Below are 25,789 nucleotides of genomic sequence, written 5' to 3' on the forward strand. Positions count from 1 at the left end.
GCGATTGACACAGCGCCTCCGCGTGTATTCCTGTTATTCATATTTATTCGTACCGAATATGAGTCCAAACATGCTTCGGAAGTTGAAATGCACGAACGTGATCACTTGCCAGCCGCCCACATCAAGTTTAAGCTGGGGTCGATTCCGCTCAGCGGAGGTTAGCTGTATCGTATATATAGCAGCCGAGTTCATGCATTTGCCACGGTTAGACCTGCGCTCAACGTACGCTAATAGGTTGATAAAAACTGCTTTTATAGGTGAGTCTTTACCACAGTGGCCATAGCTCTTTGAAGGGGCGACACTGCGCCCAGAGTATTTATGCAACGCAATAACGGCGCATTTGTTTACATGGCACGCGTACGGCCACCGCTCGCGGTTCGCTTCAAGTGCAGTAGAAACCGTGCACCGCTCACACGAAACAATGAGGAAATGTTCAAAACATATATGAACACTTCACATGCACATATCAGAAGCGATCACACTGAGACGAGAAGGCATGAACGTCCCGGGCACATCGAAAACGGCGAAAACGACCACCTAGCACGCGAAAATGCCGATGCCCGCCATACTCGCGTGGCAACGAGCGGTGTTGTTGCTTACGATGCAGTATCGAAAGGGCCATCACTTGTTGCCTGTTTAGCATAAGAGGTAAACTGTGTTTTCTGTAACTACTAAATCTGGCCGCATAAAAATACACTCTCCGTAGTTGCACTTCGTTCATGGAAGCGCCGGCGACTGCGACTGACAGCCTTCGTTCAAGAACGGTGCCTGCACCGCGGTCTTAGCACTGCGCCGTGTCACCGCTTCCCACTCTGTGTGTACATAGTACTATGCTAAGAGTGGTTCACTTCAAGTCGGTAAGGTCAGTACCGAACTATATAAGCAGTTTCCTTCGTCGTACTTGCTTATCCTATATTTCAGGTCCGCCGATAGCGGACGAACTCGTAGGCTGTGTTAGGCCTATGGAGCTGCCTGAACGAGATCGACACTGCCTCAAACTTGATGTGGAGGGCTGGAAAGGGCTGGAAATCGTGCATATCTGCGTCGGAAGCACGTTTCGACTCAATTTGAGCGTCAATAAATACATACACGAGCGCATTTGCGGCGATATTCACGTTGTCGGTGCGATGTTCTCACTCGGCGGCCGCTCGCACGGCGATCAGCACACTGGTTTTGTCGGCGTCGTCGGCACGAAAGTTTATCACACTATGATTACTCGCTTTCGTCGGTCGCGTCGTCGGTCGCTTCTTCGTCTTATACTTGTATGACAATATAGGTCTCCCACCTGCACAGTATCACAACTATACAGCCGGCTGAGCGTTGGCGCCGGCGTGAGGTCGACTTCTGACCGACATCGGTGTTGTGTCGGCATACACTGTGATGTACCGGACATTAACCGAATATCGCTGTGAACAGCTGAAGTTTCTACCGAAACACAACGCAAATACCGTGTCGTCGACCGGCACACCGTCGACAATAAAGAGTTCGCGTGCCCGACGGCTATGCTGCATACGCGTGCGTCGTCAGCTGCACGAACCACCGACGCCGTACAAAACGTTTTCGGCACTCGCCGCTAGGGTACAGCACATGCGCACTCGGGACATGCAAAAGGCGGGTTAGACTAGGAAATCCTAACCTAATAACGACGTATATCGCTTGTTACAGAGGATGTTGATCGAGCCGTGCTTACCTCCATGACCTCATGCAGTAGGCCACCGCGGAACAACCTCGCCGCCGAGAGCGCCGCCTGCGAGCGCACCAAGTCCTGCGTAGTGGGCAACGCCGACGGTACACTCTGCGAGCCAATGGCCAGCGTCCACAGGAAGGACTCCATGGCGACGCCGTACTGCGACTCGAGGCTGTGGCGGTAGCAGAACAACACGACGGCGTCCGCCAGCTGCTCCGGGGGCGTGTGCCGCACGACCTCCGCCTCCAGGGCAGGAAGCAGCGCGTGCACCAGAAGCCAGACAGAGCGCGTGATGCGGCTGGACGTCTCGAGGACGAGGTGGGTGAACATGTGCAGGAAGGACATGCCCTTTACGTGCACCAGCTTGGTCGGGTCGAGGGTCTGGAGCAGGCGCGGATCATCGCCCAGGGCTTCCACCCACGCTTCGCGATCCTTCGGGTAGATCTGCAGGAACAGCTGGTCCGGCGGCCACGTACTCACGTCTTCTTCGCCGCCCAGGTGGTTCGTGAGAGACTCGTCGACGATCAACAACTGCGTGATCTGCGCCGACGTCAGCGTGGCACCGCTGGCGTTTGCCGCTGTGCTGAGCATCCCTTCCAGCTGTCGCGCAGGCAGGGCGAGATGGCTGCGCAGCGAGTTTCCAGACATGAGGTGCATGTTGCCCGCGTAGAGACGCATCCTGATGCCCAGTTCGATGCGGTACGTGAGGACCAGGCGCAGCATGAACTTCAGCGTTGACGTGCTACTGACTGAATGCTGCGCGATGTCTTCCCAGCGTGTCTAAGGAGGAGAGAATGGAAAAGAGAGGAAATTTTTTAATACATGTGCTCCCACAAGAAGTATAACAGTGAAGCTGTCATTCAGGTAACACCAGTCGAAGAACGCCTGCTCTAAAAAGACCACTCAAAGATTAGGCAGAAGTTATTAAGGCGCAAGCCTTCTATGTTTCATTTTGAGGTGACCTTGAAAAAGTGGACCCAAAAATCGGACAAAAAATTAGTAAAAAATATGTACGAACAATCGATAACTCAATAAGATCATTACAAACACCATAAGATTATATATCAATCGATATGTGATTTCGTAAGGAATATAAATAACGATAAGCAATCATGATAGTAATTAAATTAATTCTGATAATGACCATGAAAAAGCGGAAGAATGGGTCGAAATACCCCCAAAGTAACAAATAATCGAGAATTAATTATACTTATACGTGCAAGTATGGCTATTATAGTAACGATAATGATAGTAGAATACAATATTGACTCAATATTAACCATGACTCAGCAAGAAATGGCAATTACTCGGTGAAAAAAGATTAACACTCAAAAACCACTGGAATGGGTTAGGACGTGGGCACTCAGTGAACGAAACACTAAAAGATGATGGTACAAGTCATAGTCATGAGCGTGACTCAGCAAAAATGCCAATGACTCAGCGAAAAAAGATTACACTCGAAAACCAATGTAATTGGTTCGGATGTCGTACTAAGTGAAGAAAAGGGCTAAAGGTTGATGGTCGGAGTCATAGTCATGAGCTTGACTAAGGCTTTCGCCATAAGGTCTCTTAGGCGTAGCTAAAGATACTCCAGAGTGTTTCTCGTGTGGACATTCGGAAGTAGTGGCATTAATTTGAAGGGTTCGTTGGGGATGTTTAGGGAACACTAAAAAAATATTCGGTTGAGCAAGATTGTAAGATGACGCTTCTTTAATATCGAATTCGTAATTCGTTGAGAGAACAGAGTTTTTAAAAGCAAGAAAGTAATGAACATGGAAAATCAGAAAAGCGGCACTAATGTTGAACTATGGTACCTGTCATGTGACGTTAGCACTGGCTGATTCGCAGAGAGCGATAGAGAGATAGGCTACGCGGGGATTACGTCAACTCGTCCGTTGTGGCGCGGTAGATTCAAATTGAGGCCCAGCAGCACGACCTTCGGAAGCAATTTTTTGAGCAACGAAGTTATATTTAAGTAGAAAATAGAGGTTGCAGTACATTTTGTTAAATTCATATATCGTCACACAGAAAACAATGATAGACTTCTGGAGGAATAATGTATAGGTCTAACTGGGCTTTATACATTCTGTTAGTGTCCCTTTAAGCGTGATGCATAAAAAAAGTTAGAACTATGTAGAGCAAATTTGCAATTGCTGGAAAACGATAAATGTTCGGACAATGGCACTTTAAAGCTATGTGGAACTAGTTGCTTTATCGCCAAACATTTAGTCAAATCGAACTCTTTTACGAGAGGCATGTGCGTGTCTAGCCATTGCAAGTTTCTGAAAGGAATTTTGGCGCTTGCTGTCATATGGCTCGATGCCATGCAAATATCTCGCAATGCGTGGCGAAATGTCTATAAAAATGTTTCTTTTTTCTTTTTTGTTACAAAGAGCAATGATAGATGACCGTTCTAAGATTTAGCCGTATATATTCTGCGAGTCGACAATGCTGAAACATGCCAGGGTAATGCAAAGAGCGCATAAAAAGAAAAAAAATAGAGAAGGAAATCGAGCTCACAGCGATTATTTTCTCACACGTATTGTTCACAATTATTAAACAGCACAGCTTGGAGGTCATTGTGGCTGGGTACCGGCGGTCTGCGACATACGTTTCCTGCAAAAGTCATTAGAGGGAATTCTGGCGCTCCGTTCATTCCGCCACCACGGAAATGATCGGTAGCGCATGAGTATTAGTCTATTTTTCCTGCTTGCGGCTTAAGGCTTCCATGAAGCTTTATCTCTTCTACTTCATTTTCTTAAATTTCGAAACACTCACAATTCGCTAAACGCACAAAAGCGAAAACTCCTTGCGCACACAAATAAACAGTCAAAATTGTTGCACTTATAACGCCATATATTGCTTAAAGTGGGCAATTTCTAGTTCCAAAGTTGTTCAAATCTCTAGCAGACACTAGCGCCACATTTCCCTCTGCTGGTTTTTGCAAGAAGCTCTATGTAAAGAGCAGCTCGGATGTCGTTGCCGATGCGCGCCGATGGTGCAAGCACTCGTGGCGCTCTCACGCTGGGCTAAAGTTGATAAAATCCTTCCTTGGCGCGAGGTCGCGTAAAAAATGAGAACTTCTGTGTATCTGAACGATAAAAAACTTGAGCAAATGTTATTCTGTAAGCTGTATAGGCACCTTGAACACAAGGAAATCATCACCTTTAAGGGCGTTTTCTTACGTCTATAACTCAACCCCTTACACCCATAGAAAAAATATTTCAGTGAATACACACATATGAAAGATTTTTCTTGAGAATTAACCCTTCCCCACAATGGCTACCTTACCGAAATCGCACACTAACGCCTGGCGTGAACGTGCCGAGGACGGTCATTGTGTTTCCCTCGACGTGTTCACTCCAGGCGTCCTTTAGATCAAGTCAAGCATGGGCTTCGAGTTAAGATGCGTTTCTAAATACGGGGGCAAGTGTCCTTTTTTACAGCGATATTTGTTACCCTCTTTACTCTGGTCATTGGCGTGTCTGTCAGTGGCACCAGTCGGTGTCCTTCGAAAGAATACCAAAGTCCTTTGCGAGACGCAAAAAACAAAAAAAAACGAAGAAAGGACCCCGCACTATACCTTGCCTGTATTCAAACTGCGGACCTACAGAATGTCAGTAGAAAGTGTTAGATCTCAGCCACTTATTTTTTTCTTCATAGATGGCACTTAATTCAGCGCGTTAACATCGCATGCAATCATCACAGAGGCAAAAGGCAATACATGTAACCTTAGAAACAAAAAAAAAAAACACGTACGATTTGTATGACTGACAAAGCAAACGAGCATATATGCCCCTAAAATGGAGGAAACCACAACAACTAATCAATCGAGGATACCAGTCTGGTTGAAATTCTGTTTCGTCATAGATGTCCTTTAGGTTAACAATCATTCGACTAAACTGTACTGACGAAGAAGCAACTGGCTCAGCATTGCGGTCCAACAATGTTATCTTCCATAAACTTTGTAGACCAGTTAGTAAAAACAAATCAAAGGGCACGTTATCTACATCGGGCATAATAAAATATCTAACGGTATGCGGATTCAAGTCAAAGTCCTTCGTTAAACGTCCCAAAACAATATTGCATATATACGATAGGGGATATGGAAGTTCCGTAAGCAGGCTTTGCACACGGCTACTTTGACGTAACCACAATGGCGCACCTCAGGTTAGGATCGTAACTAAGGTGTCAACAGGTAGGCTGCTGACTCCATTCCTGCTGTCTTCCCTCCTTCGCACCATCCAAGTTTTGAAAACGCGTGTCTCACGTTTACCATTGCCACTAGCTGGAACGCGATCATCTCAGTTAAGACAAATGAGCTGCGTGGGCAAACCTGGTTACAGAATATAGCATAACCCCTATTGATAAAAGAATGTAACGGAAAAGAAACATGTACCAGAAACGATAGAGTACTCTAAGTCACTTCGGCGATGTTGTTTTATAGAATATTACAGCACCTGAAAAGTACGGTCGCGCCTCAGCTGATATGTAAGCGGACGCCACGTTCTGCAGCTTGTCCATAAACCAGCACTAAGGTGAAACAGTTTAGGCGAAGCTGCCGCAAGATCTGAAGGGCAAAGAGGAGAGCGAAATAGTTGTCCATGGCTCACCACCTCCATAATAAAATATGTGATATTACCGGCAGGAGATTGCTCCGCACACGGCTGCGAAAGTTTATCCCAATCGATACTGCAAAAGACAGTGCACGACCTACTGCGCATAATATTTCGCCGCCATGGACCAATACTAAACCAGACGGAACATCAGCCTGGGGTGGTATACCGTGAAGCTATTCCAAACTTTTGCTCTTCCATTTCTGCAATCAGCGCTCCACGATTGGTCAAACATTTATCGATGTAACCCCATATCGTCTGTCTGTCATTCGACGTAACGAAAACGGCGAGAACTTCCCATCTTATATGACGTTTTCACATTGATTATGCGTGATTACACAGAACAAAAGAAAAATAATTATTTCCGATTCCACACCTTTTCCGCTATTGCCTGATCGAAAATAGCGGCGGCGTGCAACGGAAGGTTAAAAACTCCACTAAAACGGATCGCCATGGAAGAGAAAAGTTGGCAGAGCAGTGTCGTTATGTTATACCGCCACGTAAAAAAGTTTTGTTATGCGTAAATAAATCCGTTCTACCAACCAATACATTCACAGCTGCGAGTAGCCAGTGCCAGAGCGATCGGTGGGCAGACATCTTCTATTCCTTTTGAAACGGGTCAGTCTGGAGCTATTCCGTAAAAAAATTTAGTTTTGTTCGGCATACTCATGCATCTTTAATACGTACATGTCACTTTGACGTGTGAGTTTTCTAGGTTTTGTAAAGTCGCGCGGATAAAAGCGAAGTGGGCACAGCCAGAAATATTTTGACCAATAGCGAAGGCCACCGCAAGCTGAGAAAGGGAAGCGGGCCAGTCCCATACGCCGGCACCACCCTCCTCATCCGGTTACCTACTTCCACTACTCTGGCTCGGCCACACCCAAACCCTCTCCGTGTCTACGTGCTCCTTGTTTCTGGTCAGCCAATTAGACAACAAACATCTGTCAAAATATAAGCAATCCTATTCGCTTTGAAAGCAAACAAAAGTGACCTCCTATAAACGAGGAGAGCACTTATTGGGCGGTTTAAACGACGCTGCGGATCACTGCCCATGCTTCTATCGGTGGTTACGTAAGTTAGACGCCAGTATATTGGAACAAAAACATATTGGAATAGTTTTACGTTATAGGGCCCCCGAAGAAGTATCATTGGCTGACGTGCTATGATTCGCTGCCACTTGACAGCTGATCTACACCGGATTGGCTAAAATTCTTTCTTAGTAAAATTTCTAGCGTATGAAGTTTTTGTTAATTCGGGCCCTGTTTCTCTACTTGACCACCAAGGTTTACATATACGTTACGGTATTTAAGGCGTACGTTTCGAACATAACGCCCTTCTAGCACCCCGAAAATAACCAAGAGGTGCAGTAACTCTGTTCTGCTATTGAGTACACCCTATTTTCACATTTTCGGCTAAAGTAAAGGTGCAGAAAGGGTGTATCTGTAGTCAATCTGCCCGTGAGGGAGCAAATTTTTTAGTGGGTGTGATATCTCCCATTCATACTGTCGCGGCCCCAGTGCATTAATTATGGTCACAAATTATTTGAGGGCTGTTCGCATTTCTCCGACCTTAGCAGGTATGCTCTAGAGATATGCGGCAGACAGGCCTAACAGCACTGCGCTAAACATGCACGTATTTCCGAAATTTCAGCTAGAATCAATAGTCTGAATTGCACTAAGTTTACATAAGCTATACATTCACAGTTCTTACGACTGTTATTTCTCGTTTTGCTTTTACAACGAAAGCTGTACATGGCTAGGAAAAACGAAAAACCGTTCGTCCCATATTTCGATAAACGTCTCCATTGGCTGCGCCGTCAGTTACGTCGTTATCTACGCCGCACCCAAGTGCGCGCGCCATTGGATGCGCCGTTGGTGACGTTGTTCATGCGTCGTACCTGCTCTGCCCTCAACGCCGGCTTCTCGGCTCGCCGTTGTCGCATGCGTTCGACATCTCGAGTTAGCTCGGCGTCGTGCTTAGCAGCATCCGCCTGCCATTAGCGCGTGCGTTCCACTAGAAACACAAACATGTAAACAGTAATTGAGAAACGCTTCAATATTGCGTCGGGATTAACCCACTGCTAAACAGCGGGGCCGCACGTTTCAGCTTCGCTGGTTAGTCATCTGTACGGAGTGCTTGGGCGTTTTTTTTTATTTGGGCTTTTCTCAAGGCGTAAGATGTACGTGTGAAATCGCGACTCCGAAGGAATCGTTGCACCAGAAAGGGTCAACCCTCTGAGGCGCTGTGTCCACAATTGTGTACGCCAAGGTTGTGCACCAATAGCAAAGGCGCTGCATGCATGATGCATTAATGACAGTTAAAATGTATCACATGCAACTTAAAACACTTGTGGGTTCTTGGTGTCTCACAGGAGACCAACCACCGCGGGTTCGAGCTTAGCGAGCCACAGGGCCGCGTCAACCGTCGCCTCCAGCACCGCTCGCGCGCGAGCTCAGTGGCCGCAAGGGGCTACCGAGCGACGCACGCAAAAACACAGTAAAGCCCTGAGTTGACGGAAACCATTTACTGAAACCGTCGGCACCAGCACTGCACAAACGCCCGCGCGGCGGGGAGCCAAAGGGGTCCCGCACCAGGGCGAAAATACAATAACAGGCGCTTATAGCACGTCGCGGCGAGAGCACAGGCTCAAGCTGGGACACGCCGCTAGGAAAAGTCCCGGCGGCTATGCTACTTGCTCTGGCGATAACCAATGGGTCAACTCGCGAGAGCACGGGCAATATACTTCGGCTTAGGCTTTCGGCAAGTGCGGCTCGGTGAGGTACGACCTCGCGCGAGCACTAATGGCACCGCTCGTCGGCTTAGCGTCGGGAAAGGATCCGCACAAAGTACGCGCTCCCCGCACGGGCAAAGGCACCGTGCGCGAGCTCCAGTCCTAGTCACAAAGGTGTCGGCGGACGAGAGGAAAGCATGAACGTACCGTGCACTGGTCCCGGAGAGAAGTCCACGCTTCGCCGCTAGCAACCGACAACCTGCCGCGTCGTGACGTCAGCGCTCCGCCCTCACCGCCAACCGCCGCGTGCGCAGCGCCACCGCGGGAACCGGTTAGGCGGCGCGGGCGGAGAAGGAGGCCAGCGGGGCACGATGGCGAGGGATGGCAGAGCAGGCGAAGCGCGCGCAATCATGCCGGCGCAACCCTCAATCCCCACATCCTCCTCTCCTTAAATGCCCCCCTACCAGCCTGGCGAAACAGCTAGTAGGGGCTTATGCATCAAAGACAATTGAGTCTTTCATGCACAAGCTAAATGCTAACCTCAGCCCAGCAAGTACTCTTAACACACTGCATTCCGACATATAAAACAAAACACTTTCATGCACTATAAAAATAATAATTATATACAAGGATCGTGGAAAAATAAAAAAATAAACTGCTACGCTCTATAATACAAAAAAATGCCGCGAGAGGGGGGAGAAATATTAACAAAAAAGGCGGCCGCTGGCGCGGGACAGTGTCCAAGGTGCGAAGGGGAAACGGCGCGTAAAGTTCTGTGGCTAGGGGCGGTGGCCGAAGACGTAGGAGTCTCGAGGGCAGTCTTGATAGCAGGAACGGGCTCACCGTTGGTAGATCGGAGTTGTTGCTTTCGTGGTGGTGGCGATCCCGAACTCCAGCCGGATGGGGCAGGACACTGCCGGGTCAGCTGGCCACGCCGCCGGAGCCAAGATGAAAAGGGGCAGCCACAAACGTGGCTGCAAGGCGTTTGCACAGCGGCGGCGACTGCAGAGAGCCGGGCTCTCGATCTGTCGTCAGAGGGTCAGTGACCCCGTCCACCTTCAGTGTCCACGACGATCCGATGCAGCAGTTGGCGTGATTTCTGGTTGTTTCGAAGACCAACAGGCACCACGCACGCACGCACGCGCACACACACGAACGCACACTCCTTGCGGTTTTCTCCAAGCTGCGCAGCACTCCCAAACACCGCCATGCTCATCGCCGTACACAACGCGCCGCGCCCTAGAAGGCGCAAAGCGTCCTTCGTCCCCCTCACACCGACGAGTCAATGGGACCATTGTCCACCACCGCGCCTGACGACCGCGCAAATCAACAACCTCCTTCTCGGCAAAGAAAAAAAGGAAAAAGAAAAGAACAAGAAAAAGGAAAAATCTTCACCGTCTACGTACAAGAAAAAAAAACACGTAATTAATTAAACTATAAGGCTGTACACGCGAAAATTAAACACACTTTCAAAAAAAACATAAATACACTCAGCGTGCGTACTTAAAAAAATGGGGAAAAAATGCACACTGTTAAAACACTACATAAACACACTTGCAATACGCTGGGCTGGGGCTAGCTTATTTTCGTGCACTGGCCGTAAAGAAGCTAGCCCACTGAGGCTACGCATTTTACTGAGGGCCTTCGGTTGCGGAAAAGTCCGTCGTCCGGCGCGAAATCACACAGGTGACCGCTTCCTCAGATTGTACCGGTGCGTGGTCCGAATGCGGTCCGTTGCCCCGGGTGCGTATTTACAAATGCTAGTAGGCACAGCGGGGGCGTGGCACTGCGGGTCATGTGACTTCCGCTTAACACGGGTTGTCATGGCAATCGTGAAGCTCCTCGCTGTGCCTACTAGCATTTGTAAATACGCGTCCGGCGTTGTTGCCGTTGGGGAAAGGGCTCAGGCCCTCTCCACGCGCAGCTCGGCTCAAGGGCCTCGCTGGCGGGCGGCGGTGGGCGATAGGCGCGCGCGGCGATAATTTCACCTTGAATGCGCTTTGCCTCGGCGGCTAATTCCTCCAGATTTCGGAAGCGGCCGCCGCGCAGGTACGCCGAAAAGGTCGGATGTGCCTGCCTGATCACCCGTTCGACGCGTTCCTCGTTCGAGCCATTGGGCTCGGCGACTAAGAAAAGGTCTTGCATCGCCCGTACGTACTCCTGAAGCGACTCATCAGGAGCCTGTGTACGTAGCCCAAGCTCTCGCCACATCCTACTCTCGTAGTCAGCGGGTAGGAATTCACGCAGGAATGCCGCGCGGAACTCCTCAAGGGTTGTTGCACGGTGTCTGGAAAGCCTGTACCACCTAGCCGCCGAGTCAGTGAGTGCAACAGGGACGACGCGTCCGAGTACATCCTGATCGTTCAAACCCAGAGCTCTCTGGTAGCGTGCGAGGGAGTAACAGTAGTCCCTGGCACTAAGCAGGTGACCGTATCCGCTGTAGGTCGGGACTGCCAACCGTACAGCGGGGTGAGCGCATTTCGGAACAGCCGACAGCGTTTTAACTGCCCCAGAGAGCGCCTGGGTCATTTCGGCGGCGTTATGCAACAGCGTCTGTGCGCCTGCTCCAAAGGGAGCCGTTGGCGCGTTAGAGGCGCGATCGAGCAAGGATGAACTGACGTGCAGCTCGATCAGTGGCGCGGTTTCCACAGGGATACCGGCCGGCGCGCCGCCGTCCCCAGAGCAAAAAGGGCTCCTAGCGGGGTGCACCTGCTGTCGTTCACAGCTGCCACTTGAGGCAGCTATACGTGAATTGCTTAGGCCGCTTGCAGCCAACGTTGACAAAACAGGCGCGTGCTCGATCGGTGTGCCACTGGGCGCCACCGAATGTACTCCAAAGGGAGACGTATGAGCGGAATTCGTGGTCGCCGTGATTGAAGGTTCCCCACAGGGGGCCGCGGCATACCACTGGTTTTGGCTGTTCAATTGAGAAGCAGCCAGTGTCGATACAACTGGTGTGTGCTCGATCGGTGTGCCACTGGGCGCCACCGAGTGTACTCCAAAGGGAGACGTATGAGCGGAATTCGTGGTCGCCGTGATTGAAGGATCCCCACAGGGGGCCGCGGCATACCACTGGTTTTGGCTGTTCAATTGAGAAGCAGCCAACGGGCAAAAGTCGGAGAGGGCTAAGGCCCCGTTTCCGCGCTGCGCTCCGTTTACTCCCGAAGGAGTCAATGATCGGGAGCGCTGCGACATCGCACTGCTTGGCATTCCAAAGGGAGCCGTGGCAGACGAATGTGCCCGTGTGCACTGTTCGGAGAAGGCTCTGGCCCCGTTTCCAAACAACGCTACTGCTCCAAAGGGAGCTGGTACGTAGCGCCTCGCGTTGCCGTCCCCACAGGGGGTCGTTACAAGCGAGGGTGCAGGAGTGCGCTGCTCAAGGGGGGGCCCTGGCCCCGTTCTCGAGCAACGCGGCGTCTGCTAGCACTAACAAAGGTCACTACGCCTAGCAGACATAACGCGGCGAGTCCAATTCGCTAAGGCGTATTGACTCGGCTAAGCACAGACAAAGGCTTAATGAGCCTTTGAATCCGCGTTGTGCGCCAATGTGGGTTCTTGGTGTCTCACAGGAGACCAACCACCGCGGGTTCGAGCTTAGCGAGCCACAGGGCCGCGTCAACCGTCGCCTCCAGCACCGCTCGCGCGCGAGCTCAGTGGCCGCAAGGGGCTACCGAGCGACGCACGCAAAAACACAGTAAAGCCCTGAGTTGACGGAAAGCATTTACTGAAACCGTCGGCACCAGCACTGCACAAACGCCCGCGCGGCGGGGAGCCAAAGGGGTCCCGCACCAGGGCGAAAATACAATAACAGGCGCCTATAGCACATCGCGGCGAGAGCACAGGCTCAAGCTGGGACACGCCGCTAGGAAAAGTCCCGGCGGCTATGCTACTTGCTCTGGCGATAAACAATGGGTCAACTCGCGAGAGCACGGGCAATATCCTTCGGCTTAGGCTTTCGGCAAGTGCGGCTCGGTGAGGTACGACCTCGCGCGAGCACTAATGGCACCGCTCGTCGGCTTAGCGGCGGGAAAAGGATCAGCACAAAGTACGCGCTCCCCGCACGGGCAAAGGCACCGTGCGCGAGCTCCAGTCCTAGTCACAAAGGTGTCGGCGGACGAGAGGAAAGCATGAACGAACCGTGCACTGGTACCGGAGAGAAGTCCACGCTCCGCCCTCACCGCCAACCGCCGCGTGCGCAGCGCCACCGCGGGAACCGGTTAGGCGGCGCGGGCGGAGAAGGAGGCCAGCGGGGCACGATGGCGAGGGATGGCAGAGCAGGCGAAGCGCGCGCAATCATGCCGGCGCAACCCTCAATCCCCACACACTTCAGATTGAAAATGTGCTGCAAGTTTGAACAACATGTGCAAAATGCATTAATAAAACGAGTGGGAATGTAGACGGTTGGGTATTTTTACTCGGTTTTAGTATGTCCTTGTATGCAGCGGGTTGACTTCTTTCATTGTTTCTCACAGTTCGTTGCACCAGGTACAATCTTCAAGTGACTGCATAGGTGCATTTCGAACCTACTAGACATGAAATATTTGATGTTCTCATATCTGATGTTCCTGTATTAGCTTTCGCGTGGAGCCAATATTCTCTAAACATGACAAAAACAATAAAGGGTTGAAAATTGTTAATCTATTTTGCAGCTGTACGCTTTTTATGATTCTGCAAATGTAGGGAATGTGGTTGACGTATGTTTTAAATCAACAAAATCAGTTAGCGTCTGAAAGGGTTAAACATTCCTCGCTCAGAAGTACCTTGATGATGGTTAGCACGTTGATGACATCCTGGTGCAGGCCAGATTGTTCCGCGGAAGGCAGAAAGTGCTTGTGGCAGCTGGCATAAAAGACTGCCGCTTTGTCCAACGCGTCCTTGTTCTTGGCATCGCTGCCGACTGCGGCGCCTCTATCGAGCAGCGCGGCGGACATGGCATGCACGAGCGGGTGACGCCGGGAGTAATCGCTCGAGGCACCGCCGCACATGTGTTCGTAGAAGCCGTCGCAGGGAGGCGCTTCCATGCGCTGAGAGCTGCGTGCCAAGTTCATGGCCTGGTCGCAGGCCGGCGTGGTGCAGGGAGGTGTGTAGAAACCCAGCACGGCCTGTGCCACCAGCGTGCCGACGACCACGAGCACCGTGATGGCGGCCACCACCACCGTCTCGGCGAAGATGAACTGGCTCCAGGGCAGGTTCTGGTGCAGCCACATGATCCGCGGAGGGATCGAGTGCTCCGGGTCGGACGAATCCCTGTCAACCATGGCGCGACTTTACTAAAGCTTGCGTTGTATGCACGGCCGTGCGTATACACAAAAAAACTGTCAGCCCTTCCACTGGGGTGGAGATGGAAGACCAGCGAAGTTGTACTATGGCGAGAATTATGTATTTCCATTTATAGCTATTTAGATGTGATGATGTAATTGGTTATTTGAACTATTAAACAATGAGAAACATATGTGATCCGGTGGTTTTCATTTATTTAGTGACCACAGGGACCATGGCCTTATGGTCGCTACGGTACACCGCCATAGGGTGTACGGCAAATATTGGCACATTCTTCATAAACACGTCACCAATGCGCGCGCGTTCGGTGCGAACGCGGGAAAAACGCCGCCGCCGTCAACAGTTCTGCGCGTTGTTGGTACTGTTACATGTTCAAGTTTATACAGCTCCTCAGAATTTTGAGAATGACAGCCCATAAACAAATGTCATGAAACAAAACACTGGCAGCGCATGCATTTTATGTTAAATCTGCTGAAACTGTGAATGAGTCACCAGTTCCCCTTGCGCCCGATTGCAAGATACGCATTTGGTGCCGCAGCGAAACGTTTCCTCACCTCCCACCCTCCCTCCCGTCCCCCCACGGCCTTTCGCGCGACGGAAGAAGTCGCGTTTGCTCTCCGCCGTGCGTTCACTCCCCATGAAAGCACGCGTCCCTCGCGCGCTTTCACTCGCACATGCAGCATACGGCCAATGAGAGTTTTTTTCTACACGCGGTCGCGACCATCGGAGACTGAGCCCTTAACAGCTAGCTGCGCTGTAAAAAAGAAAAAATCAAAGCCCCTTTCTTAAAGAAAGATGGTTGAACGCAAGCTTCCTCCCCTGCAAACTGAATCTAAGTCCAAAGTGAACGACCACGCAACGAACCCAAGAAATGCTAAGCCACCCGATGTGATGCATATATGATTTCATTGCGTGTTTAGGATGGTATTCTTTAACGTTGAAGTTGAATGAAGCCACATTTCGTTAAGTTGCATAGCCTTTGTTTTAGATCATGTAGCCGTTGATTAAACTTTCACACTTTCACGGACGCCTCTACACTTGCACAGTATTGCCTTGTGATCGCTGTGGTAGACGATCAGAGGCTGTGCCTTTGACGATACACGCACTACAGTTTACATTCGCAGTTGTACCGATAAGAACAATGGGAACTGTAACGCCACGCTACCCACAGGAACTGTACATATCTGCATTGCATTACAAGCGTCACGCAATGCATTCCCGGCCGTCACCATGAGTATATACGCCGCAGGTGCAGCGCAAGGCAGAAGAGGCTGCCATACGCAAATGTAAGCGCGAACGCAATCGGGCCCGTAAGGCCGATCCCGTGTATCGGCAATGGCAGATATACCGTTTGTCTGGGTAGCGTGGCATTACAGTTCCCATTGTTCTTACGGGTACAACTGCGATTGTAAACTGTAGTGTTCTGCGATACGTATGTCGTGCGCCGTTGTTCTGTTGTGTGCGCAGATGGTTCCATTGTCTAAGTTCGCTTCCCTGCAGTGCGTTCTCGCCGCTCACGAAGGAATCAGTGAGACATAGAAGGCTTGGCATTAAAAAAAGAAAAAAAAAGTATCCCAAGTTTTTCTTTCTTTTTTTTTTTTTTTTTTTGCACAGCCATGGCTGTGTGACTGGGTTTCTCAGATATTCGCAGCGTTGCGAAAAGGTATAACCGTTTCCATTTTTGGTGCGCCGTCTTTGCTTGCAGATCATTTTCGGCTCACATCCGCGGGCGCCGTCAGGTTGGATTACGTGGTCACGCGCCCATTGCTTGCCTCCACCGGCCTCCGTTCCCTCGGTCTACAACGGCAGCACGCGATGTCGTGCAGTGCAGCGAGCCGCTGTTTGGGCGTTTGTCACATGACACTGACTGCGTGAACGATACAAAACTTTGGCGAGAGCTTCCGAGGACATTTAAATGTCGTATATCCATCCTTCCGAGCTCTTTAATAAAGCGTTGCCTAAACGCTACAATTACTGCTGTGCGGGGCGCGTACTGTAAGGCAGGGCTAAAAATTGTTTTCAAGGACACAGCGCTACAACGCGGCATTAAATAAGGATGATTGTTATTCGCTCATAATTTCTTTTCCTTATTAATTGTAAATGAATCGGAAGCCACAAGTTATCATACTATTTCTTCAGTAACGTTTAGTGGAGCGATGCCATCATGATATTTATTTTCTGCGTAATCACTCGTGAATGTATCGATTGCGCTAGGTTTGTTCACGATGAGCGCTGAGCTTAAAACGTTGATGTTTCGAAGTTTTGTAGTAGGCTTCAGAATATACGTAATATCACTTGTTTACGTTGGGGCTCCTAACAAAATGCTCCGCTTTAAACATTTCTTACGTAACATAGTTGTAAGCCACTCATTGGTATTCGTGAATTCTAGCGAGGGCACTGAAATCTAGTACGTGACTTTAAATCTCAATAAGTTTCTGTGAATATGGCTGGACGTTAGCAGAGACCAGAAAATAATGTTTACAAGATGGAGCAAGTGTCTAACTAAATTGGCGGATTTATCTGTCCATCACAGTTCTTGTGGAAGCTTTGCCTCAGATAAAACATAATCGCAAAATTCTTACATTGCAGCAATACATTAGTTTGAGTCAAATGATAATTCGACATTTTGTTGCTGTATTGCGGTGCAAGGAAACAAGGGGCGCTATTACGTAAAATGATTCTAAACTGTTTTGAATCCCAAATCCTGACGTCAAATTTACTTAACCACCGACGCAAGCATCGGGCGGTGACCCACAGCGTTGTCTGAACAACCCAATCAAACACTCTCCTCGTTTATAGGAGGTCACCTTTGTTCACTCTGAAAATCAATAACATTATCTACACTCAGCGGTTTTTCTTATCTAATTGGCTGACAAGAGGCGAGGAGCACGCTCTAGTGGAGAGGGTTTCGATGGGGCCGAGCCAGCACAGTGAAAATAGATAACCGCATGAAGAGGGTGGTGCCGGCTTCTCCGATTGGTCCGCTTCGCCTTACTTAGCTTGCGGTGGCTGGTCGAAAATCGCGGTGCCGTGCAGCGGAAGGATAAGAATTCCGCTAAATCGGATCCTCAGCAAGGAAGAGTTGGCAGAGCGATGTCGTATGCATGCCGAAAGGGCTCGATAACGTTTTACTGCCACGCAAGAAGGTTTATTATGCGCAAATAAATACATGCTCACTGGCACGTGGGAGTAGCGAGGGCCTGAGCGATCGACGGGCAGCCATCTTCTATTCCTTTCGGAACGGGGCAGTCTGTGGCTATTCGGGAAAATATTTAGTTTTGTTCGGCATATTAATGCATTTTTTCCCGTGCACGTCACTTTCACCTGGTGAGTTTTCGCGGTTTTGTGGGGTCGCGCGACAGACAGGCGAAGTGGGCGTGGCCAGAAAACATTTGACCAATACCAGAGGGCTAATGGTGAAGAGGCGTGGAATCAGGAATGATTATTTTTCTTTTGTGCGGTTTAATCATGCATAATCAGTGTGTACACGTAATATCAGATGGGGAGCTATCGCAGTTCTTGTGACATCGCGTGACAGAAGGACGAAGTTGGGAGTGGCCCGAAAATGTTTTGACCAATCGTGGAGGCTGATTGCAGAAATTGGAATCAAAACAGTTGGGAATCATTTTACGTTATAGCGCCCAAGGAGTACGAAAACATGGCAGGACGGTGGCTCCATAGACAGAAAAGACAGCATAGGCGAATTTACTTGCAGTTCTTAATTGAATCAAAGGAATGACACATAAATGGAAATGAAAGTGGGTGAAAAAACAACTGGCCACATATGGTATACAAACCCACGTCTTCGCATTACGCGTGCGATGCTCTTACCAATTTAGCTATCGCGGCGCACTTTTTCCCATTCGCCCTCTGGGGTATTTGTTTTTATCTACTAAAACTAATCGTGGGAGTGTTTGCCAGCACCACTACTCCTGGACATAGTGGCGGATGTGGAACAGCCATTTTGCCACAGACGTCACTCCTGTGGCATGAACAGTATGGATGAACGTAACTGGTCAATGAACCCACACATGCAGTCTGAATGCACCAAAGCTGCCGGATTCAAGACCCTCGCTACGTAATGAGGGATATGTGCATATGTATATCGCAACTGACCCCTTATAGGACCCAGATCAGCGTCATTTCCACTTTGCTCCTCGGAAAGGAAGGACGTATGTCGAATGAGCTGCTGAACCACACTTTGCAATGAGGTGAACGCCCGGGATCCGGGACCTCAAAGAGGTGCGGTGCAAAACTCACGCATTACTCTCGCATTCACCGCTAAATTGCCACTCATTTTTTTCGGTGCTTCATCATTTTGAACACAAAACGCTGCCAGCTGATCAACCTTTACGTGCAGAAATGCCACAATTGTGAATCGACTAATTGGGAAGCAGCGTTTTACTTAAGTGTGTACGTGTATTATGCGGGGTTCTTGCGTCCTCAAACAGCACAGTGGGTTATGAGCGTTGCGGTAGTGCTGGGACTCGAGATTCATTTAGGTCATCTTGTTCAAAACTAAAAAAAAATTCAGGGCGCAATCTAGACGAGGACAAAGAACACAGCGTCAGGACAGGTGGCAACTGCTGTTCTTTAAAGTACAACTAAATCTAAGCACAGCGGCGTTTTCGGATCGCAACGCGCCGTCCGCCACCGACAATCGTACCACCAACATGGCGGGTCTTGGGGCAAGTGGCGCCATCTGTTAATAGTGATTGAACTAGACGGCGACAAGGGTCTATATGTGACAAAGACGCCAGAACGCGTTTAACACAAGCGGTCGCTTAATGAAAGATTGCCGCGACGGATGGTGTACTTTGAACTAGTCTATCATGGCGGCTACCTGATGCTATAGGCCCACAGAAGTACGCGTGAAACGACCTTACACCACTCATTTCCTTGTGCAAGCTGGCGCTTTGAGACACTTGGCGTGTGCATAAATGTGAGAGTACGCCAGCTTGCCTCGTCGTTTTCTTGTGGGAATGTGCGTTTTGAGACGCTTTGTGACATTTCACCACCGCCTTGGGGAACGACAGGGAAGACGCGCCGGCGTTACTACTTTATATATAGTGTTTAGCTTTGCGACTGGTATAGGTGTTTTTCTGTACTAAACGACAGCAGTTAAGAGGGAGCTCGCGGGCTCCCACCTAAACACATGGGAAAGGAGAAATCGTTTTTATCGGCAACCACGGCACCAAATAGGATGAGGTTTGTTGCATATCAAAGAAAAAGATAAAATCTAGGGACTGTTGGAAGCGAGTTTTTACTTAAGCTGTCAATGTGTTTATAAAAGCTGTTGAAAATCTATTTTTTTTTCGTAATTACCACTTCTCGGCTATTTTTGTGAATAAATCAAGACCACAATTCACAATGTCGCTTCCAACCGTCACTAGAATTTATTTTTTATCTCCAATGCACCAAATTTCAACAAAATCTGCCCATGGTTTATCTCGGAAAAGCATTTCTGCGTTTTACATTTGTTAATAGGTGGCGTCAGATTTGGGGCTGAGCTGAAGCTTCTTCTTAAGACTTTTTATTTTTTTCGCTCGGTAACGCTTTTGTTAGTGAACGTTATTGCTATGACGCTGGAGAGCTTTGCTTTTATTGATAGTTTTTTGTAATATGTCCAGTGACAAGTTCTCCTAATGATCTTACTGCTTCGCATCTTGGGGAATTAAACCTAACGTCATCATTTACATGCACAATTGTGTGCCTAGGGCGTAAAAGGTTCTAGTTACCTGTGGCCGTATTGATTTTTATTACGTTCTACTATGTTCACCTTTGAAGTCACATAAGGACTGAATGAATCGCTGTAATTAAATCTGGGTAAGTTATTATAACAACAATGAAGTAGCTTCAGCGTATATGGTGGATTTTACTTCACTATTCATGTACTTCACCGAGGATGGAACTAGATGCAAGTTAGGTAACTTATGTTGAGTAGCCACGTATGTCCCAACATGATCTCTTGTAGCACCGCAGTAGTGCGCTACAGATTTAACAAAGCGACATCTTCCTCTTGGTTTTACTTGTAAAATACACTACCGCGAAAAAAAATGCAGCAGACACAAAATATGAACAGTCACAAAACAAAGCTATCTGAAACGGTAGCGCTACAGAAATATTGCTTCGCAGTGCGCCGCTTGAGCAGTGTATCTAAAGAATGGATGGCACTCCATTCGCAAAGATAATCATGCACCACATTTTATAGCAGTTATTTTCGTGCTGAAAGAACATTTCTAAGGTATCCACCACATACGCTGAACGAATTATGCAACATTTCGTCGCTTCATAAATCATTCTCGAGGAGAAGTAAAGAACGCAGGGTCAAATGCACCGCTGCCCAACTGCAACCGAATCTGAGGGCGAAAGAACAGCGCAGAATATCGGACGAAGTGTCCCACATGCACACACCAGCCCAGTTCAGCACGCTCCTGCACAAACAGAATCAGTGTACATGCAGTAGCCAATTACATTTTGCTGATTTCCATGACGTCACGGCGGAGGCCCGCTTCTTAATTCGGCGTCCCTCGGGAACAATTCTTGAACAAGTAGGCGGCGGAGGTATCCGCCGCCTACTTGTTCAGCGGGTAGCTTGGGCTACCGGCCCGCTTCCTAATGGGCAAGCCAAGCATCCTCAAACGGAGGGGCACCTTTGTTTATTTAATGAACAGTTGTCTCGCCGTTCAACGTGTATTATTAGCAAATCACTGGCGCCTCCTGTAAAAGAGCTCTTTATGTTGTGTGGCAGCAATAAATTGTGAAGTCCGGACACAAGGACACAAGCACAGTCTAGACATTCTAGGGCCACATTTACAAAACCTTTTAATTGTAAATGCTATTTTTCGTTGGCCTGCCGGCTTCGCTAGTAATATGTCATACATCAAGACTGGCTGAAAATTTCTCTTACGAGCAATTCTAGAGTATATCTTTGCGATTTGCCAAACACACACGAATTCCGGGGATCCCGTCAACCTGAGAACCACTTTTCGTTTCGTTTGAATGATTTACCCGTACTTAGCACCATTAAAGACGGTCACACTCGAGTGAGTTTCTCACTTTATCGACGCGATAAGTGATAAGGAGCCAAGATGAAACAGTTTAACAGAAAAGTATACGAGTGCGTCCTCACTGCGGCTAAAATTGAGGACTGAAAGGTAGCATAGTAACATTAGCAGAGGGTTGACTTACGGTGTGCCTGAAGTCATTCTTGGGCCGCAGTCGAAAGTCCAGTGATGCGAACAGAACGCTTACAGAGTCTTCGTCTTCCTCGTCGGCACGCTACCAGCAGGAGCGGTTCCCTAACAATGGCACAAAACCCCAGGGGGTATTGGTGTAGAATTGGGAAACATTTATTGATTGAATGCCTCTTTTGCGATGAGATGTCTTTACGGCCTAGTTTATCGAAAAGAATGGAGAAAAATAATCACGTATTATATGGCCGACGCCGGTGGTGCGCTCGAAAGTCCATAGCAATAGCATTGTGTCCTTGGTGTAAATGGCATTTCGTGGTAGAATGCAATCCTTCAAGCCTTCGGTATCAGGTGTTGGAAACTAACGGCGAAGTTACTGCCTGCCGACCGCCACTCTCACAAGAGGCCCCGCATTGCCAGTCTGGCACTAAGTCTAAATGTTCATCATGGTGCCCAGCTACAAAGAGTGTATTGGTTTACTTAAAAACAGGGCAACACACAAGGCGCACGGGCAAAGCAGAAAGTACACAGAAGGCAAATGCGGTGTGAAAAACGATATAAAAGAGAGAAATGAACAATGAAATAAATAAATAACAGGAATGCTGCGGAATGCTGCAGGAATCATACATTGTTAAGTACACTAAGTACTTCAGAAAAGAGAAAAATAGCTCTGGAATATTGTAATATTCAATATTGTAATATTTCAATATGCAGTATTCAGCTATATAAAACATGTCGACGTCTGCGCTTTAGCAATGCTTTCTAGCCTTTCTTTTCTGCTTTTCTGGCGTTTTACGTGCCAAAACCAGTTCTGATAATGAGGCACGCCGTAGTGGAGGGTTTCGGATTAATTTTGACCACCTGGTGTTTTTTGACGTGTGCTTGCGTTATAGTGCACATTCGGGCCTTTAAGGTAGAAACAAATGAAATGAAATAGATCGGGAACATAATACAGATAGATAGATAGATAGATAGATAGATAGATAGATAGATAGATAGATAGATAGATAGATAGATAGATAGATAGATAGATAGATAGATAGATAGATAGATAGATAGATAGATAGATAGATAGATAGATAGATAGATAGATAGATAGATAGATAGATAGATAGATAGATAGATAGATAGATAGATAGATAGATAGATAGATAGATAGATAGATAGATAGATAGATAGATAGATAGATAGATAATCTGACTGCGACAGTACTTCAAAGCTTGATATTGGGTTTGCTGTGCCTACCTGTGCGTCCGCCCATTTTTTTTTTTTTTTCCCGTGCCGCTGACAACAGTTGCCGTAGTAGTCATCATCCAGTCGGGATCGTCGTCATGCCACCTCGTCAGCTGCAGTTGAAAGGATATTCTAAGTCCCCCGTCGTGGTTGCATGACGCCCTGTCTAGCACTCCTACGGCTAGATCTAGCATACAAACACAAATATACAGGAAAGTGGACGACACTCACAGTAGCTCAATTCCCAGAGCATCGCGGGCTTACCGCGAAATCCGTGGGTTCTGGACCCAGTTGCGGGAAGTTGCCCTTTCTTCCACCCTTATTTTCCCTTTGCCATATCATTCACATATTTTAAATACGTGAACACTTAAATTTCTTTATGCTTTCCGGGGCTTCCTTGCCCGTTGGCTGCATGTGGTTCTAGCCGACAAAAATTGTAGTTATTCGGCTAGCTGTCAGCACGAACTTATTTTTGTTTTCATTTTGTCCGTGTTCACTTCCTCCGTCTTCAAAAGTTCGCAACTGGAATTTTGGCTAGCTGTTCTAGCCGCATTAAGGGTCTACAATACAAGTCATTACAAGTCATTACAATGAAGTCATGAGAACTGAAAAAAAACTTACCAGGGTAAAAAAGCCAGCACGTTGGCGAGCACAAAAAAAAAGGAAAGCTTTTAGAATTGGCGATTGCAATGTAATGTGTAACTTGTACTAAACAGGCAGCGATTTTCCGGAACTATGTCTATTTTTTTTTTTTTTTTTTTGCCCGAAGAAAGCGCTACGAGGTTTCTAGAATGTGTATTTAACAGTCCATGCTGACTTAATATTTGCTTTTATTCTCCAGTCCCCGATAAAGTGACAGGGCGGCGCGGGTTCCTCGTTATGCTTATCCATATATCTTAAACCCACGCGTCTGTTCCTTCAGCGGTGGAACCGAGACCAACCTATGGCGTGAACTTCCGATGCCAACGCCTTCGCCCTGTCACTTTCTCGCCGGCAGCGCGCTAGGTTGACACCGCGCTTCGTTCACGCGTGGCAGGTTTAAAAGAACTGCGACCATTGCGCACCAACACATAGTCGCACCAGTTTCTTTCATAATTGGCTGGTTTTGTTTATGCCACGAAAAAAAAAAGAAATTGAGAATCCCCAATATAAGGAAAACACTACAAATCTTTCATTGGCTGTTTTTGTTTGCTTTAAAACTTGCGAAGTTAAATAAAAATGTAATATGCAACTAAATAGACTGAAAAATATTGTCTGATTTGTTTCGTAGAGTTGTTAACCAAACGCTTTAAGTCGGTTTCTCCATAGCGCGTCTTAAAATTTTTAAATAGGGGCTAAATTTAGCGGGACACCGTGTACATGTTGTCTAATGGAGATGCCACTCGGAGCAATCTCCATTGAAAAAAAAATCTTAGGCAAGTACAAGTAAATTACTAGGTCAAAGCCATTAACTTCGAAGGCAAAATTTACTGACTTAAAATATGATCCTAAAAATAGTGCGTCAACGCAAGACTGCTTAGGTTCAAGTAATGTGGTTAAAATGTAATGGTCACGCAAGACGACATCCATACCAGCTCTCTACTGAGAAAAAAAATGTTTTAATGAGCAAGCACAAATCGCGCGTATATTTCGACCACTATCGTTCTCAGAGCTTTGCATGCTACTTCGTGTAGTTCCCGTACTTGCAATACGGATCAGCGGCTCTGCCATTCTGATCACGAGGTCGCGGACTCGAATCCCGGGCGCGTCACTTGCATTGGTATCAGGGTGGCCAAGCGAAAACCTATTCTCGAGTACCCAATGGTAACACTGCTTTAGGAAACTATGATTGTCAAAATATTACACGCGTTGTATGTCCTTCCCCTAGTGCTATCGTGAGACTCGAAACTTGCCTGACGTTCAGCTAATGCCCTCTGCGTGTATCCACATGTATACGCCACTAAAATATTTTGCTGGAGCCTGTCGCATCTTTCCCGACATACATTTTATGATAATCGGACAGTCACTTCGTAGATGTTTGTCAAATCGAACGCTTGGTCTATAGGCATTACCCCTCTTCCCACTCAGTGGTGAGTCATTTATCGCGATGAAGAAAAGCATGTAATCTCTCCGCAAGATAATCGCAAAGACGGACAACGCTTCCAGCCTCGTTCGCAGAATCGCAAACAGACACCGAAGCATGAAGGAAGCCAGTCTCCTCAGCCTGATCAACGACTTCGTATTATGACACTTCACGTACACGATTTATATGCACAACTGGCTCACAGCGGAGCGAGACAAGCTCAACGCTCTCAACCGCAAATAGTTAAAAGGGCTCTCGGGCTACCCATTAGGACCCATACCGAAGATCTCCTCAAGCTGGGGGTACACAACACCGCCGAGGAGATTGCCGAGGCCCAAGAACGCGCGCAACTCGCTCGCCTGACCACCACAGCGGCAGGTAAATGCATCCTCGGAGAGCTGGGTTACCCTCCTGCGTTATCCTCGATTGTCAGTGCACCGATCCCTAGATGCATTCGTGACAAGTGCGAAGTGGCCCCCGCGCCTCGAAACGTTCATCCCGTCCACAACGAGGGCAGACGCAAGGCGAGAGCAGTAGCGATTCTCAAACAGATCAAGCAACAAGGCATCAGAGCACGCTTCGTCGACGCCGCGGAGTACAGTGATGGGAATACCTTTGCCGTCGTCGTGGTCGACTCCAGCGGCAAGATTTCCAATAGAATTTCAATTCGCACTTCAGACCCTGAAGTCGCCGAGCAAGCCGCCATCGTCCTCGCCCTGCTAGATGGTCGTGGGTTCGAGATCTATAGCAATTCCAAAACGGCAGTTAGGGCTTTTCAGAAGGGTCGCATCGCCGAGCAAGCTGCTCGTCTTCTTAGCGTCTCGAGTCCAGATGCTCTCACGCATCATTCGATTCACTCGTTTCCCGCTCACGATAGGGTCGGCCGAGGGTGCTCCCCCGAACCTCAACGAGTCTGCTCACGAGGCTGCGCTCGACCTCACCGACCGCGCTTCTTCTGTAAGGGGCGCCGACTCCCCTCCCCCCTAT

At 48.4% G+C, this 25,789-nt stretch overlaps 1 protein-coding gene across 1 annotated transcript in view; it reads right to left on the reverse strand.

Moving 5' to 3' along the window:
• LOC125945064 (uncharacterized) overlaps window positions 1-21,577 on the reverse strand; it is a 37,551-nt gene extending 15,974 nt beyond the window's left edge. The window contains exons 1-3 of the mRNA XM_049666629.1: window positions 21,506-21,577; window positions 13,795-14,281; window positions 1,691-2,467 (exon numbers count right to left, since the gene is read on the reverse strand). Of these exons, the coding sequence (XP_049522586.1) occupies window positions 1,691-2,467; window positions 13,795-14,281; window positions 21,506-21,522 (1,281 nt within the window). The 5' untranslated portion in view covers window positions 21,523-21,577. The remainder of the gene's footprint in view (window positions 1-1,690; window positions 2,468-13,794; window positions 14,282-21,505) is intronic.
• Between the last annotated feature and the right edge of the window lie 4,212 nt (window positions 21,578-25,789).

Source organism: Dermacentor silvarum, chromosome 4 (assembly GCF_013339745.2).
Source record: "Dermacentor silvarum isolate Dsil-2018 chromosome 4, BIME_Dsil_1.4, whole genome shotgun sequence".
NCBI classification, from domain to species: Eukaryota; Metazoa; Arthropoda; class Arachnida; order Ixodida; family Ixodidae; genus Dermacentor; species Dermacentor silvarum.